The 18,135-nt window shown below is 39.6% G+C and overlaps 1 protein-coding gene across 1 annotated transcript in view; it reads left to right on the top strand.

Moving 5' to 3' along the window:
• KCNT1 (potassium sodium-activated channel subfamily T member 1) overlaps positions 1-13,362 on the top strand; it is a 94,935-nt gene extending 81,573 nt beyond the window's left edge. The window contains exons 29-30 of the mRNA XM_078149167.1: positions 5,128-5,212; positions 7,667-13,362. Of these exons, the coding sequence (XP_078005293.1) occupies positions 5,128-5,212; positions 7,667-7,787 (206 nt within the window). The 3' untranslated portion in view covers positions 7,788-13,362. The remainder of the gene's footprint in view (positions 1-5,127; positions 5,213-7,666) is intronic.
• Positions 13,363-18,135: the final 4,773 nt, after the last annotated feature.

Consider the following 18,135-nt stretch of genomic DNA (forward strand, 5'->3'; position numbering starts at 1 on the left):
GGTTAAGTGTCCATTGTGGGCAAGGCCCTGGGCCTAACACTAGGCCTAAAAAGATAGACAAATATCCTGTTTTCAATGATCTCATAATCTAATTGCAGGGAAGACATTTCACAGATCAATATGAAAGAAGAGTGAGATACATACACTATAAAATGATTATAGCAAATATTTATTATGCACCTACTCTGCATTTGACCTTTTAGGGAAGACAAAAATAAATAAGGCATAGTCCCTACCTTCAGAGCTCAAAGTTCAGAGACACAAGGTATGTGTACATAAAAAGAGAAATCAATGTAATCTGTACCCAAAGAGTAGAACATAGTGTTTTAGGAGTTCAAGAAGAGTCACTGGGCTGAAGGGTTCAGGACAGATCGCACGAAAGGGTGAAATTTGAGGGGGACCTTGATGGATAGGGTAGATTTAGACAGGAAAGAGGAAAAAGCAGATTACTCGGTAAACCAATAGTTCTCAAATTTTTTGGTCTTGGGACTCCTTTATGCTCTTAAAAATTATTGAGGACCCCAAAGAGCTTTTGTTTACATGGGAGAAATTTAAAATGACGGATCTTTAAAGAGTTATTAAATCATTTAAAATAATAGCAAACCCATTACATGTTAACATAAATAACATATTAGTATAAAAAACAATTATTTTCTAAAACCAAAAAATGGCCAGAAGAATGACATTATTTTACATATTTTTGCAAATCTCTCTAAGGTCTGGCTTATTAGAAGACAGATTCTCCCATCTGCTTCTGCATTCAATGTGTTATATATGATATATTGTTTTGATTGAAGTATAGGAAGAAAATCTGTCTTCACACAGATATACATTGGAAAAGGGAGGAATATTTAATAGGCAAATAACATCTTAATAGTATTATGGAAATAGTTTCAACTTTGAGTACCCCCTGAAATAGTCTTAGAAACCCCCAGAGGTCCTTGAACCTTGAGAACTGCTTCCAGAAAAAAGGCATTTGAGGTGAGAATATACCTGGTATATTCAGGGGGAGGTGAATTTAGTACCATAGTTCTATGAATGAGATCATCCTTAGTCAGTAGAGAGATAATTAAACCAAGGAACAGAGCTCTGATCCTCCCCAGCCTTTTCCACCCAATCTTCCAACACAACAAAAACCCACACCTTGTATAATCAAGTGTCAGAAATCAGGGCTGATTTTAGTTTGCCTACAAGGAAAAATGCCTTCCTTTGCACAGGGAGATGGCCTTACACAGGTCTGTGTCACTCTTTTATGCTGTGTCTTTAAATGGATCATGTGTCCAAGTAGAGCAATAGAAACATTTAGAAAGATGGATTGAAACAAAGAGAATTTAAAAGGAAAAAGGAAAAAGTGTTGGAGGAGAAGAAATTGATAAGTAAGATCACCTTCACAAAACTGGGCCTTGCCAGATCTCATTTACAAGTTGCTAGGCACACTGGAGGTATTTAGCAAAGATGTGCTAAATTTAATTATACTTTTTTATTTTATTTAAAAGAACCTAATCCAAATACTGATTTCCAGTTTCTCAGTTTCCAAGCTTAACACCAAACAAAGGTTAGTTAGAAGAAAGCAGTTTATAGTCTGGTGCCCTTCCTTCCTGTCCCCCAATGCTGGGTACTAGGGTTCCCGCTAAGAAGCCTTGCAGAACATGACGATTCCCTGTCCTTCCCCACTCCTACTTGGCCTCACCTCTCCATCTATCCCTCCATCCTGTCCCTGATGCACCTTGCCCACAACTGTCTCAAGCATTAGGAAAGCCATGTTGATGCATTTCTCCATGCAATCTAAGTTCTCCAGCTCCATGACCTGCTGACATATATACCCTTGCTGGCTGCTCTGTAACTCATAGCTGAACGATGGCATAAGCCACCCCCAAAATCCACGTTTCTCTCCCCCACAGTTCAGGTGTTCTGCTATTGAGGTCAGTTGCGTCCATGTTGGTGGTTGTACTGGTGGCTTAAAATAAAGTGGCCCAGTGGAGAAAGTGAATTTTCTCCAATGGGTTAGCAAGAAAGAGGAAAAAAATACAAGCATGGTTTTAATTATATCAACTTAGATTTGTTTACAGTTTATAAAGCTTTACAGGTTATAAAATGTTTTACATTCACCTCTTACAATAGCCATCTGAAGAGCAGGGCAGGGATTGTTATCCCTGCTTTGAAGAGAAGGAAAATGGGAATGCAGAGAGATGAAGAAACATGCTTCAAGTCACACGGTTAGTTAGGAGTAGTGTTTGGGTCTTTCTACCCTTCTATATAGCCTGGAAGAACATCTTGCTCATTCACTAAGTAAAAATTCTGACTAGATTGCTTACTTTTAGCTGGGAACATTCCTTAGTTAGCTGCTGCCTTATGAGAACCCTAGGCTTTATTCAACCTCTGGATTCTCTATTTTGAAGAAACACAGCCATCGTTAAAATGGGAGAATCTGAGATTTGGCTGTTTTATTTGACTTGGCAAGGTTTGGGGGTTTTTTTTTGTTCGTTTGTTTTTTGTTTTCTCTCTTTTATTGTATATAGCTTTTTTGCCACTGAAGTAAATGCTGATGTGATTGTTTTCTCAAGGGCAAGGTAAGACTCTGGCTATAGATATGAAGAATAAACAATCTGAGTGAAAGAATAAGGTTGGTCATAGCTATTAAGTTACTGAGTGCCTCCTAGGGCAAGGGGCTGTCCAATACTTTGTGCCTACATTACCAAGTTTTGCCAGGATTGTTTTCAGTCAAAAATCAGCAACTTCCAGTAGGAGAAAGTTCATGATCAATTTCATTTTCAGATAGTTCTGACTGTTACGAAGTTTTCCTTTATTTGAAACATATATTTGACATCACAAGGACATCTTCAGTGAGAACAAGAGGCAAACCAGCCATGTAGTGAGAACAAGTAACCCACATTGTGCCAACATCCCTAAAGACCTGGGGCAGGCCTGCACAACCTGCAGGCTGCTGGCCACTTACAGCCCGCGGTCTGCTTGTGGCACACCAAAGGATTGTGGGCAGCTGAGAAAAATGTAGAGGAAAACATCCTTTGTAAAGAGAGTAAATCCTTTGGCATGCTTATAAGCAGCCCTTGGGCTGTAAGCAGCCAGCAAACCACAGGTTGTGTAGGCCTGACCTAGGAAAGACTTCCAGAGCATTGACTGAATCCTATTTAGAGGATTTATAGGAAAGCATGGACAAGAACCACACAGAATTTAAAAATGTAGGTGGATATGACTCCATACTGAGGAGAAAGTATCAACACAAATGAGATCAAATTATTGAAGCATTTAATACATGCCACTGCCACTGACTCTTTCTTACAAACATATTAAATTACAGGACTTTGAGGAGTTGAGGAGACTACAAATGTTTAGCCTGGAAAAAAACTTTACATACATATAAATACCATTTTCAAACATCTGTCATGTAGAAAAAGGAAGAAACTGAGCTCTCCAAGGTATTGACTAAATGTGGCCATGACTAGGAAAAGTAGCTGGGTCTTCTTTTCTTTGTAACTGGCAAGGGATTCCTGGGTTCCAATGAGGTGAGATGAAGGGGCAAGGAAGTGGGTGGAGAGGAGAAAGGAATAGAAGCTAACTGTACTTTTTCAAATTTTTGCTCCATCCATTCATGACAAACTGGCTCCCTGCCCTCTCCACCTTCCAGATAAGAGTGAATTTACTTGAAAAACACTTCCTGAGCTCAGCCCTGAGCTAGGTGATGTGATAGATGGAGAGAAGGTAATACCCCTTTGCCTTTGAGGAACATACTTCTGGTTATGGAGAACAAGACTGATACATATGGAAAGCTAAACAATATAAGAACTAACACTATGCAGCCTATGCCAAGGTGGGAAGGGAGGGAAGGAATAAGCATTTATTAAGCACCTCCTATGTGCCAAGCATTGCACTAAGCACTTTACAAACATCTCATTTGATAAGGTATCCAATGAGTTGTACAGATAGTAAGCAGGAGGCCAGAAGAAAGAGCAACTGTGCTGGTCTGGGGTAGTCAAAGAAAGCTCCATGAAGGAAGACAGACTCCAGCTTGAAGGCTTGGAAGGCTGATAAAAGAGGACATACACTTGGAAAAAGGATAGCAGACCCTGAAAACAAGTATAGAACTCTAGGATCCTAGAAGTCTTCATGATCCTTCAAAAGATTCCCTCTGCCATAAATGCTTCAATACTTCAATGAAGCCAATATAAATATTCCATCACTGATACAGACAGCAGCCCCTCCATACCTACTCATCCTTGTCCATGTCTTTCTATAAATGCTATGAGAGATTTCATCCAATGTAGTGGAAGCCTTTCTCCATGACCTTTCAAATTTCCTAGATGTCAGAGCACCACTCAAATTTTCTATCAAGCTCCCTCCCTGTTATTGTATAACTAATCCATCTTGTTTTCCAGTCATGCATGTCCTTGATGATGCATTTTGCAGTCATCACAGATAATAAGCAGCACCCAACTCACATTCAACCATGGATCTTTCCACTGCTCTTTGAGTCACCTGAGATTTTGATTCTTCTGAGATCATGGTATCCTATGATTTCAGCAATAGAACATAGCTGAGAGAATGTTGGCATTAGAAATCTGGGCTTTTATGGCAAGGCGCAACCTGTGACCATTGAAAATGCTGCATATTTTTCCCATGATAATCCAGCTTCATTTCCCCTTATTTAACTTTATCCAGCGCATTATCCACGGACTAACACAAAGGGCTGCTCATCTATCTCCATGTTATAATCTGGCAATATGCATTCTTCTTCAAACTTGAGCCATTTTGTATTTTTATCATGGCTCACCATGGCCAAGATAAAGAAAAAAGATTGATCCCCTACTGGGCAACCCACTGGTGATGAGCTCTTCTATACAAAATGAGGCTGGTCCTTAAATAGCAGACATAGGCCTGTACCTGAAGCCTTTTCATCTTTGTAGAAACAGCCAAAACTTAGGCTCCACTGACATAATCTTCAAGAACATGGGGCCACCCTTGCACTAGGATGAAACCTCAGAGGATTTTTGTGCAGGTCCTCTGTGATCACATTTATAAAAATAAAGGAAGAAGTTCCTTCTTCTAACCTACCCAAGCAGCAGCCCCTAGGTGAGAAAAGTGACACTGTTGGCTCTGTTCCCTTTTCAGATGAAATGAATGACCACCAGAATACACTATCCTATGTCCTCATCAACCCTCCACCAGACACAAGGCTGGAATTGAATGACATTGTGTGAGTACAACAGAGTCTTGCTCATGAGAAGAGGGATTGCCTGGGGAGAGAAGTGGGGGATGGGGAGAGAAAGGGCTGTAATTGCCTGTTGACTTATCATTGTAACCCATTCTCCCAAATCAGAATGAGGAATTTGTGTTCCCAGAATAAGTTCCTAAAATGACATTATGGACACAGAATTACATCAACAGGCAGAGCACCTAATAGGTGCAAGGGCCCTTGTTTGGCACTGTGGGAAATGTAAAAATGAAGAGACGGTCTCTGCCCTTTGAGGGACTTATAGGCTAGTAAGGATACATTCTTCATTACTGAAAGAATGTGTGATATCATCAGTGTGAGCCCTCACACGACCAGTGCAGTTTGCATATCCTTCCTTTTATGCCTTCATCATTTAACAAATTGATATAGTGCCCAAAAATCACCCACCTGATGACCAACCTTCTAATGGTTATTGTTGTTTAGTCATTTTCAGTCACGTCCAACTCTTTGTGACCCCATTTAGGGCTTTCTTGGAAAAGATATTAGAGTGGTTTGCCATTTCCTCCTCTAACTCATTTTATATATAAGAAAACTGAGGCAAACAGGGTTAAGTGACTTGCCCAGGGTCACACAGCTAGTAAGTGTCTGACGCCATATTTGAACTCAGAAAGATGAGTCTTCCTGACTCCAGGACTGACACTCTATCCACTGCACCACCTAGCTGCCCCTCTCCAAACTTAGCTAGGCTGATTCTTGGACAATATATATATGTGTATATATATATATATATATATATATATATATATATATATATACAGTCTATAACTAGACCCATTCTCAAAACCTCTCCATTTGGTAGGCCCTGACAAGATTTCTTCTTTCACGTAGCCTTCAAAAACTCAAGGTAAAAGAGGTAGAGGACCACATGAACAAAATGTTGCAGAGGCTGTTACATGAGACTCTTTTGTGTATCAGTTTTGCTTAACAGTTTTTCTTTATTACAGGGGAGTATTCAATTGGGAGAGGGGAAATATCAGAAAATAATAACTGTGGTATAAGAAACACAAGGCATTGATAAAGCATTAAAATTTTTGTTTTGAGAATTCACGGTTATTTTATATCATATCACGTTGTCAGAGGAAGAACACAGAAAGCACAAGTCAGTGTGGTATCAATGAATGATGGATAGATTAAGACCTTGGAGATGAGTTAATTCTTAATAATGATAAAGTGTGAGATATAGTCACATCAGTGGCTGAAGTAAAATGAAAAATGAGTTATTGAAGGTGAAGAGCTGGAGGAAGATTGAGGTCAAAGGGAAAGGATTTTTTTTTTGGCCAGGCAGTAGGGTTAAATAACTTGCCCAGGGTCACACAAGGTAGTAAGTGTTAAGTGTCTGAGGCCAGATTTGAACTCATGTCCTCCTGACTCCAGGGCCGGTGCTCTATCCACTGCACCACCTAGCTGCCCCAGAGGGAAAGGATTTGAAACATGAAATTGTTAAAGATTGTGGCAGGAGACAGCAAATCTAGGAGCCAGGTACCAAAATCAGTGAGAAAAGTCTGAGAGTGGCCTAGAGGTTGGTAGTCAACATCAACAAGGATAGGAGAGAGTGATAGTCACAGGCAGCATAAACTGAAAAGAAAGGTTAGTTCCAGAAGAAGCCATGGAAGGTTAGAGCACAGTAACCCTTTCTGGCCATCATAAACCAGGGAAATGGAAGAAGAAACAACTTAACTTTGCAAAAGATTGCAAGAATGTGCTGATATTAGGGAGATCTAGGTTTGCATTTGGATAAGATGGTGGAAAGAGTGGTTGATTCTATTCAGTTTAATTCACTGGACATTTAAGAGCCCACTATATGCAAAGCATTGTGCACAATACTAGATGTGCAAAAAATAAAAATGACATAGAACCAGCTGTTAGGAATCTTCCAGTTTAGGTATGAGTATGGCATCATCTACACAAATAAGCATAATACAAAGGAAAGCCACATCCAGACAAAGTACTTTCAGAAAATTTGAAGGAGAGATCAAAGATGTATTGAACACCTACTATGGGTGTATCATTGTGGTAGGCACTATGAGGGAGAAGTAAAGGAGTAAAAGATACCCTGCCCTCAAGGACCTTACATTCTATGGGAAACAGGGCATGAGAAACAATTGGGAACAGCACAAGAAGGCAATGCGTAGTCATGCACCATGCTATATGACATCGACCCTGAATACTGCAGAAGTTCAGAGAATTTGGAGATCAAGGGTAAGTTGGAATGGTTCAGGGAAATTATTTAAGTTGGACCCAGAAGGATTGGTTAGACTTAGCTAGAAGGAGAGGGGAAGGAAGCAGCATGAACTAGGTTCACCATAGGCACTTGAATGCTTGCAAACTTGAATGAAAGGTGAGAGGAGAGACCATTATTATTACCCCAGGATTGAAAGTGGACAGTTGTTCCTTCTCTGCCTCTTTCCTCTCTAGGTATTTAATCCGATCAGACCCCTTAGCCCACGTAACCAATGACACACACAGTCAGAAAAGCAGTTGCAGTAATAAGTTGGAGCCATGCCACCCTGAGACACGAGATGAGACACAGCTCTGAGGTCTACATTGGCTGCTGCCGCCACCACTAACGCATGGAACTTCCCATCATCCGGATTTGCCTTTGGTTTGACTTTCTGGAGACAGCAGAAACAGGCAAGGGGTGGAATGGAACCATGGTGACCCATGGAATCTATGGAGTGCTGAGCTGCTTGCCTGACTGAGGACTCCAGAGCTAACCTCTGTGGAGGAAAAAACCATACTGCAGCCATTGTGGGGGAACCCCTCAGAAAGGAAGTTCCTTCACCTTCAAACCTATAGGGTGAGACCTCACCTGCCTGGAACAGCCAGGAGCTGTTGAAGTTATTGTTTTTAACGTTTTTTAACTTTTAAACATATATAATACATATATATCTACACATGTGTACCGCAACTAGTGAAACTATCCTTGCTGGAACAGAAGGGAGTGCCTCAGAAGGATAACCTAGAGACAGCAAAATGTGCAAAGCACAGTTTGTTCAAAGAACCAACTAAAGATCTATGCATAGGGTGAACCTCAGGGAGAGAGAAAGGGAGGTTATATCAGATGAGAAGAAATTGAAGTTGTGGTCTTGGAACCATTCACACTGTCCTGATATGCCACCTGTCTCTGGCACAAGAAAGTGAGAGTTGAGGGGTTGGGCAGGGAAGGGTGGGAAAAGAGTCAGATATTAGAAAACAAGCACCTTGAAGTATAGTTCTGATTGACATTGGCCAGGGAAAATGCTGGGTCTGTCCTAAAAACACAGGAAAGGAAAGACTCAAGATGGGGTCACAACAGGCTAAAAGATAGAATCCAAGTGAGTACAATAGGTCTGGTTCAAAAACTGCTGGACACTGGGGGGCTCAGTGGTCAAGGGTCAAGACTTTTAAGACCTAGGGGAAGCTGGGTTGGATTCTATCATTCTCTCCTATTCCTGCCCTCTAAAGTTACAACCAATTTCTCACCTCTGACTCCTCAGCCCTAAGGAAGTGATTCTATCTTCCCACAGTATATGGGACAGACTTGTTAAAGATGGAGCAGCGATCGTAAGAAGAACAGGAACTGATCGTAATAAGAACAGGGTAGCGTCACTAAAGTCCTAGAAGGCCTCATCTCTTCTCTCTCCTCTTTCTAACTGATTCAATCAGTCAGTACTTAATGAGCACTTACTTAGTATAAGATCCTGTGCTAGATGTAGAGCTGAGTAAGATACGTTCCCTGCCCTCAGGAAGTACACAGTCTAATTAGGGAGTCAAGTCAAAATCCTTTTCTCCTACCTTCACGGAATATCAGAGCAGGCAGGGACTTGACAAACCAATTAGTCTTATCCAAACCTGATCAAGAATCCCTTCTACCACATTCCCAGCCAATCAACCTCCAGCCATCACTTGAAGATTTCTCATGAGGTCCTCTCAAAGCATCTCACTCCTCTTGTGTAGGCCTCTATGTTCCTTTCTTTTTTTCCTCCCCATCCCCTGTTTCCCTAGTCCTGTCAATGGCCTCCCTCAAACCTACCTCCATTCTATTTCAAACTAACAAAGTTAGTGCCACCTAGCATACATATTTATGGAGGAAGTGCAAAATCTTTTGAATCTGGATTAAGAGGAAAAGGATGTAGGCATCTGTGGAAGGCATTATATTCTGATGGCACTGGGGAGATACCCCCAGCATATCAGGATAGAGAACAAAACCCTCCCCTTCTTTGGGAGGAATTTGATTCAACAGACCCAGGAATTTATCATACTTTTGACCTCTCTGTTGTGAGAGGTGGCAAGTTGTAGCCAATTGTACATATTTTCAATATGGAAAGCAGGGTAAAATTCTGAGTATCGACCTTCTAGAGAGATGAAGCAAATAGGAAGGAGGAACTAGCCCTTAAAGGGCCTTCTAGTTCTCAGATTATAGGAGGAAGCATGATGACTGACACTGAGGGTTAGCTGGGTCGATGTCATTTCATGGTAAAAGAAACCAAAGTTACATATTTTGTGTGACTGTTAAACATTCTGGATTTTTAAGGTCTTGAGTGTTTCTTAGGATGCCCAGAAGCCAGATGGACAGGTGAGATGAATTCAAACTCTATATTAAAACAAAGAAAAAGAGGGAAAAAATAGTATAAAGCACAATTTTCACCCCAGAGTTCCTTGATGATTTAAAACTGTTGAGAAAACTTTCCATTTAAACATGAGAGGACTGGGATTCTGACTGACTATTCATTTTCAGGAATTTCTGAGATCCATACAGGGAATAAATGTTTCATTAGGCATGTTGCTGGTTTTAAGGTTAGTGTTAGATGCCTTCCATTACATTGATGTATACTATTAACTTACTTGTGTTAAGCTACATTCCAGTTCTTCAAAGTAAACTTTTAGTCCTGGAACAAGGTAATTCTTGGAGAGCTGGTCACAAGCATTCCTTGAGAGACTCACATTTCCGGACTTCTTTGACCACCATCCTCATGGTACCTCAACCCCATCCCAAACATAAGGTTGTTTGCTGTTTTCCTCGACAAGGAATTGTACTGGTGCTGGTGTTTACCTTAGGCTGGGTCAGGGTCATTTCCCTGGGTCGTGTTTCAGGATGTGCTCTTCTGAGTCTGGGGTGGTGGCTGGAGGAGCAGGCTCATGAAGACATGTGAAGACACTGCTCATATACTGACCAGGCCAATTGCAAGCATAGGAACTTGGGTCAGGTCGTGATGAAATACAATTCCAGGTCCCTTGAGCTGGTTCAGAGTGGCTATGGCTATCTCGTGTAAATTTCCTCTCCTCCAATTTCCCACTGCTGCCTAGTTCTGATTCTGATCCTGTGGATTCTTAAGAATAAAAAGTATATATTTTATACATATTTATGTATATATCAGACATAGATAAGTTTTGCTGCTAAGTGGACCTCCTGCATCAGGAGTCCTCAGGAGGGGAGCCTCGAGGCAAAAATTAAGACTCAGATTTGTAAGAAAATGGTCATACCCACAAGTAGCTGCCTTTCTGGAGTATAGATGTCTCTAAATACTTACCAAAAAATCCTAAAGTGAAAACTGGCTCCTCTCTATTATAATTGTCAATTTCCCATGTTCGTAGTCAAAATTAGGGGTTGCCCATCCCTTATTTCCGTTATCACCTGTGTGGGCCAGTTAATCTCTCATATACTCTGAAGGGCGGGACAGCATAGTCCTGGGTAGTAGTAACAGTCAGCAAGCTGGAGAAAAGTGGATTCAGTCCCTATGGGACTTACCGGGAGGTTATAGAAGTAGCAGCCTTATCACTGGGAGACCCCCAAGGTCTTTACTGGTGGTCCTTCTAGCATTCTTTATTCTCCCATGCACTTTCATCATCTCAGTCAACAATCTTTTTAGCACCTAAGAACCATGTGATTCCAAGCACCATGGGGAAGCACAAGCATAAGACATGGAGCCTATTTAGGGTCTGGACCTGTGATTTCAGTGGAATAAGGAACTCCCAGATGAGGACAATCCTTCTACCAATATAAGTCACCACCTTCCTTGAAAATGAATAATCTTATTAAAGAGCTGTCTAGAGCACTGAGAAGTTGTAATTTGCCAGGGTCTTACAGTTCCAGAGGCGTCCATGACTTGCATCAGGGAAATGCATAAGCAGAGAACAACAAGAAATGTGTTCATAGTAAAGAAAAGATAACCAACAAAGCCAAGAAGTATAGAATTGCTCCCAAAGGAGGAGTTCAAAGAGTGAGTGCCAAGGAGTTCAGAAGGGAAGGGGAGGCTGAAGCCATGGCAGAAAGGCTTCACAAAGGTGAGACTTGACCTGGATCTTTGAAAGACACAGGATTTGATGGGTGGAAAGAAGGAGGAAGAGCCTCTTCAGCTGGATTTTAGAAAGATGTGTATGATTCAGACTGTTGGAGAGAAAGGAGAACGAAAGGAACAAAGGCTTAGAAGCAGAGAGGAGCCTGGATGAACTGGAGTATTCCTGTTGGAGGGCAGTAATGTGTCTGGAATTCTGGGGACCTTTAAGATGATGAATACTTTCTTTTTTAATAGTTGTTGGAAGGCCTGCTCTTTAGGCTACTGGAATAAGCCACAGATTGTACATCTGCTTTTCTCCCAGATTATCTCCTTCTGTATTATTTCCCTTGGGCATTTCCAGGTCTTCCCCTTGCCAAATCATCCACCTGTATGCAGGACCTAAAGAGTAAAAGATCCTTGCCTATTACACTCACCAGCACATGCTAAGTTCACTATTTCTCATTGCCTCCCCTTCCCGCTTTCCTTCTTCAGAAAGGGAATGATGGTGGTTAGTTTTTCCCCAGTAGGTAGGAGGACTAATTCTGCTCTCCCAATTCCCCGACTCCAAATAAACACTTGAAAACAGACCGTTTGATTATCTGGAATAGAGAGAGTATCTTCTTTAGGGCAGAGGCAACCAGCTTACTTCCCTCCCTCCAAATGTGGGAACCAAGCTATTCCCACCTTAAAGCCAATATGATGCTTTGTGGTTGAGCCATAGGTCACTGCACAAAGACTAAACTGGAATTCTTTTCAAAGGTATGTTCATACCTCAAAACATTTCAGAGCAGGTGTAAAGCTATGGAAAGGCCTTCCTGAAAGCCAAGCCACAGGAGTTTCTCAAGAGTACCTGGATTTCACCAGGGTGCATCCCATATAAAAGGTAAATGGATTGCTTACTTCCTGGCAATGCTGCCCCAAGAGTGAGGAGATCTCTGTCTCTAAGTGCCACTCAGTGTCACCCCATTTGGCCCCTTAGGAAACTATTCTTACAAAGAGCATTTTACATTTTCAGATCCCTGGAGAGGTGTCATTATTAAGTGCCTGAAATTACTGCCAAGGTTATACTTGTGAGTTTGATTATTTTCAGGACCCCTTCTTCTCCACACTCAGAGTCATAATTCCTTAGGGCCTTAGTTTCCTCATCCATAAAATAATAAGTGTCCAGCTTGATGATCAATGAGGAATATTAGCTCTAAATCTTATGATCAGATGAACCACACTCTCCCTTGCTCACACGAAGAAGGAAATTAAAACCCTTCTCTTGCCCATTCCCTGTGTTTCCAAGGAAGTGGCGTCTGATCAAGAAACTGGTCTGATCAAGGTGGGTTTTTTTGTTAGGTTTGTCCATTTTAAAAAGCTGAATTCATTCTGCCAGTCCAGGAGGAAGGGATGTGAGGGGACGAGGACTACGCAAAATGATATCCAAACGTCCAGATTGCCGGCCTTCTTCCTGTAGACGTGGTGCTTCTTGTAGGATGGGGCTGAGAGAGATTCGTTTAGTTCAGTTTGGAGCCATTAAAGGAAAATCAAACAAACTGGATTGGAACCAGGTCAAAATATAATTTCACTTCAAAAATAAAAGGGGAGGGAGGTTGGGAGAGTGGGCAAGGAGAGACTACAGTGGCTCATGACACCAAACTCATTTCATTCTCCTGCGATCATGACCATGACTGAAGCCCCACCCCAGAATGCATCCTGAGTTATTATCCAAATAGACTCTGCCACACTGAGAGGAATCTCCAAAAATAAAGTTTAGCCAAAAGATGCTGTAGGAAAAGCTAATGAAATGTTTGCATTTGGATGGAAAAAGCCAACAAGGCCAATAAAGCTGCATGCAGCACAACCTGACAAGACAGCCTTCTGTGCCTCCTTTCACCATTGTTTCCTTGATCTGTGTGTATGTTTATTGTGTGTATATGTATGTGTGTACATGTATGTGCATTATGGATGTGGATGTGGATATGTGTGTATGTGGATGTGTATATGTATTGTGGATGTATGCATGTGTCGGTGTATGTGTGTACATGGCTGTGTGGCTGTGTATATATGTACTGTGTATATGTGTATGTGTATATATGTGTGTCTGTGTTTATATCTGTGTAGGGGGCAGGGTAGGAAGGCAAGGACCATGCATCAGACATGGGACATAAGCCTTTGTGGGGAGGGAGTCAGGGTTTGAAGTGTGGTCTAAGTATTAATGCATTGGTTTTCTCCGTATAGTAAAAAAAAAAAAAACCTCAGAATTTTGGAGTGGTTGGGAAAATATGAATCATAGGATATCTTTAAGAAAATTTTAATCCTTTAAAACAAAAACTGTAAATTGAGCCAATGTTTAACATAGTTCATTGATTTAGAGCTGAAAGGGACCTTCCTTGGTGATTGTCTAATCCAGCTCCCTTTTACATATGAGGAAACGGAGGTTATTGAAGTTAAGAGTTGGTACAAAGTAAATTTGTTGTTGTTCAGTCATGTCCAACTCTTCGTGACCCCATTTGGGGTTTTCTTGACAAAGATACTGGAGTGGTTTCCATTTCCTTTTCCAGCTCATTTTACAGATGAGGAAACTGAGGCAGAGTTAAGTGACTTGCCCAGGGTCACACAGCTCATAAGTGTCTGAAGGCAGATTTGAACTCAGGAAGATGAGTCTTCCTGACTCCAGGCCAACACTCTAGCCACTGAGACACCTAGCTGTTCCCTTTACAAAGTAAAGAATATGTTTTGCTGAATAGAGGAGACATGTTAGTAATGAACGTGTTGGTTGTTGTATGCAGATTTCTACCCACCGAATTGCCCAACAATGGAAACTGTTTTATTATAGGGGAATCATGGGTAACATGCCAGGAATGATAGAAAGTATGGATAAATGGATGAGACTACAGAAGATCTCTTCCACATCCACAATCTGTGATTTTATTGCTAAAAAGCCTGAATACCTGATTTTTTGAAACTGTACCCCTGAAATTTCTTTTTTGGTCTAGATCTGCGATTATACCGGTATTAGCTCCCTTCCTCCCTTACAGAAAATTTTTACTCATAAAGATCTACAACCATTATGCAACTTGGTGTTGGAGAGTTCCTGGGCCAATGAGAGATTAAATGACTTTGTCTAGGGTTATATAGTAGACATTAAAAATGAAACCTGAACCCAAGTATTTTTCTTGCTCCCAAGGCTGGTTCTCTATCCAATACACCACTCAGCCTCAAAGAAATCTATTTTACTATAAGCAAATTCTTTTTTCAAAGCCAGAGGCCTAATATGGTAGGGAAAGCACTGTACTTGGAGTCAGGGAACCTAAGTCCAAGGCCCTGCTTTAATATTTACTAGTCTTGTGACCTTGGGCAAGTCACTTAACTCCTTTGAGTCTTGGTTTCCTTCCAAGTAAAATAGAAATAATATATGTCCTACATGGCTCACTGGAGAGAGTACTTTGTAAATCTTAAAATGCTAGGGAAACATAAGATGTTGTTATTAACTCGAGCATGATCAAATTACCCAGGTTAGAGAGTCTGAAGTTGAAAGAGGCCTGTTTGTTTTTCACTGGATTCATGGAAAATGAGTTTACCACATATTTATAAAGTGCTATCAAAAATGGTTTTCAAGACCACTTCCCATCAAATTTCTTGTTTAATGAAGATAATTTTGCATTTGTCTCTCTAGTGCCTTACACAGAAAAAGTACTTAATAAATGTTTGTTGATTGATTGATATTCAACTGAAGGTTTGAGAGTAAGTTTGAGGGAGGTGTGTCCAAAAACCTCATTTCTATCCTTAAACTGTATAGGTTTAGCCAATAGTTTATTTTTTTATATAGTATTTTCCTTAATTACATGTAAAAAAAATTTTACATTCATTTTTAAAAACTTTTGAGTTACAAATTTTCACCCTCCCTCCCTCAACACCCCCTTCCCTAAGATGGTAAGCAATTTTATATGTTATATATGTACAATCATGTAAAACATATTTCCATATTATTCACATTGGAAAGAAGAAACAAACCAAAAAAAAAAAGCACAAAAAAATAAAGAAGATGAAAAATACTATACTTTGATCTGCCTTCAGACTCCATCAGTTCTTTCTCTGGATGTGGATAGTATTTTTTCATCAGGAGTCCTTTGAAATTGTCTTGGATCATTGTATTGCTGAGAATAGCTAAATCATTCATAGCTGATCATTGTACAATATTGCTGTCACTGTGTACAATGTTCTTCTGGTTCTGTTCACTTCACTTTGCATCGGTTCATATAAGTCTTTCAAAGTTTTTTTCTGGAATCTGCCTGCTCATCATTTCTTATACCACAATAGTATTCCATTACATTCATATACCACAATTTGCTCAGCCATTCGCCAGTTGATGAGCATCTCCTCAATTTCCAATTCTCTGCCACCACAAAAAGAGCTGCTATGAATATTTTAGTACAGGGGTCCTTTCCCCTTTTTTAATGATCTCTTTGAGATACAGGCCTAGTAGTGGTATTGTTGGACTAAAGGGTATGCATAGTTTCATTGCCCTTTGGGTATAGTTCCAAATTGCTCTCCAGAATGGTTGTATCAGTTCACAACTCCACCAACAATGCATTGGTGTTCCATTTTCCCACATCCTCTCCAACATATATCATTTTCCTTCTCTGTCAATCTGATTGGTGTGAGATGGTACTTCAGAGTTGTTTTAATTTGTATTTCTCTAATCAATAGTGATTTAGAGCATTTTCATGACTATAGATACCCTTGATTTCTTCATCTGAAACTGCCTGTTAATATCCTTTGATCATTTATGAATTGATGAATGAAATATTCTTATAAATTTGACTCCATTCTCTATATATTTGAGAAATGAGACCTTTATCAGAGACATGTCCTGTGAAAATTGTTTCAGCTTTCTGCTTTCCTTCTAATCTTGGCTGCATTTGGTTTTGTTTGTGCAAAAAAAAATGTTTCCATTTAATCTAGTCAAAATTATCTGTTTTATATCTTGTAATGCCCTTTATCTCTTGCTTGTCATAATTTCTTCCCTTCTCCATAGATCTGACAGGTAAACTAATCCTTGCTCTCCTAATTTGCTTATGTTATCACCTTTTATGTTTAAATCATGTACCCATTTTGACCTTATCTTGGTATGCGGTGTAAGATGTTGGTCTATACCTAGTTTCTGCCATACTATTTTCCAGTTTTCCCAGCAGTTTTTGTCAGATAGTAAGATCTTGTCCCAGAAGCTGGGGTGTTTGGGTTTTTCAGACACTAGAATACTATGGTCATTTAGTACTGTCTTGTATAACTAATCTATTTCACTGACCCACCACTATTTCTTAGACAGTACCAGATAATTTTGATGATTATTGCTTTATAATATAGTTTGAGATCTAGTATGGCTACGCCACCTTCCTTCACATTTTTTTCATCAATTCCCTTCATATGCTTGACCTTTTGTTCTTCCAGATGAATTTTGTTATGTTTTTCTAACTCTATAAAATAATTTTGGTAGTTTGATTGGAACGGCGCTGAATAAGTAAATTAATTTAGTTAGAATTGTCATTTTTATTATATTAGCTTGATCTACCCACAAGCAATTGATATTTTCAAATTATTTAAACTGTGTGAAAAGCATTTTGTAATTGTGTTCATATAGTTCTTCGGTTTGTCTTAACAGATAGATTCTCAAGTATTGCATATTGTCTACGTTTACTTTAAACAGAATTTCTCTTTCTATCTCTTACTGCTGGGCTTTGTTGGTAATATATAGAAATGCTGATGATTTGTGTGGGTTTATTTTATATGCAACTTTACTGAAGTTGCTAATTAAAATTGATTCTCTAGGATTATTTAAGTATACCATCTTATCATCTGCAAAGAGTGATCGTTTTGTTTCCTCATTCCCTATTCTAATTCTTCAATTTCTTTTTTCTATTGCTATAGCTAACATATCTAGTGCAATATTGAATAATAGTAGTGATAATGAGCATTCTTGCTTCCCCTCTGATCTTATTGGGAAAGTTTCTAGCTTAGTCCCACTACAGATAATATTTGCTGATATTTTTAGATAGATACCATTTATTATTTAGTGTTACTTAATAGGCATGAATGTTATATTTGTCAAAAGTGCTTTTTTTGCACTTATTAAGATAATCATATGATTTCTGTTAGTTTTGTTATTGATATGGTCAATTATGCTGATAGTTTTCCTAATACTGAACCAGCCCTGCATTCCTGGTATAAATCCCACCTAGTCACAGTTTATGATTTTTGTGACATATTGTTGTAATCTCCTTGCTAGTATTCTATTTTAAATTTTTGCATCAATATTCATTAGGAAAATGGGTCTACAGTTTTCTTTCTCTGTTTTAGCTCTTCCTGGTTTAGGTATCAGCACCATATTTATCTTATAAGAGGAATTTGGTAGGACTCCTTCTTCACCTATTTTTCCAAATAATTTCCCTAACATTGGAATTAATTGTTCTTTAAAGGTTGGTAAAATTCACTTGTGAATCCATCTGGCCCTGGGGATTTTTTCTTAGGGAGTTCATTGATGGCTTCTTCAATTTCTTTTTCTAAAATGGGGTTAAGTATTTTATTTCCTCTTCTGTTAATCTTGGCAACTTATATTTTTGTAAATATTCATCAATTTCACTG

This window comes from Phascolarctos cinereus, unplaced genomic scaffold, assembly GCF_003287225.1.
Source record: "Phascolarctos cinereus isolate Bilbo 61053 unplaced genomic scaffold, phaCin_HiC Scaffold_2;HRSCAF=192, whole genome shotgun sequence".
Taxonomy (NCBI): domain Eukaryota; kingdom Metazoa; phylum Chordata; class Mammalia; order Diprotodontia; family Phascolarctidae; genus Phascolarctos; species Phascolarctos cinereus.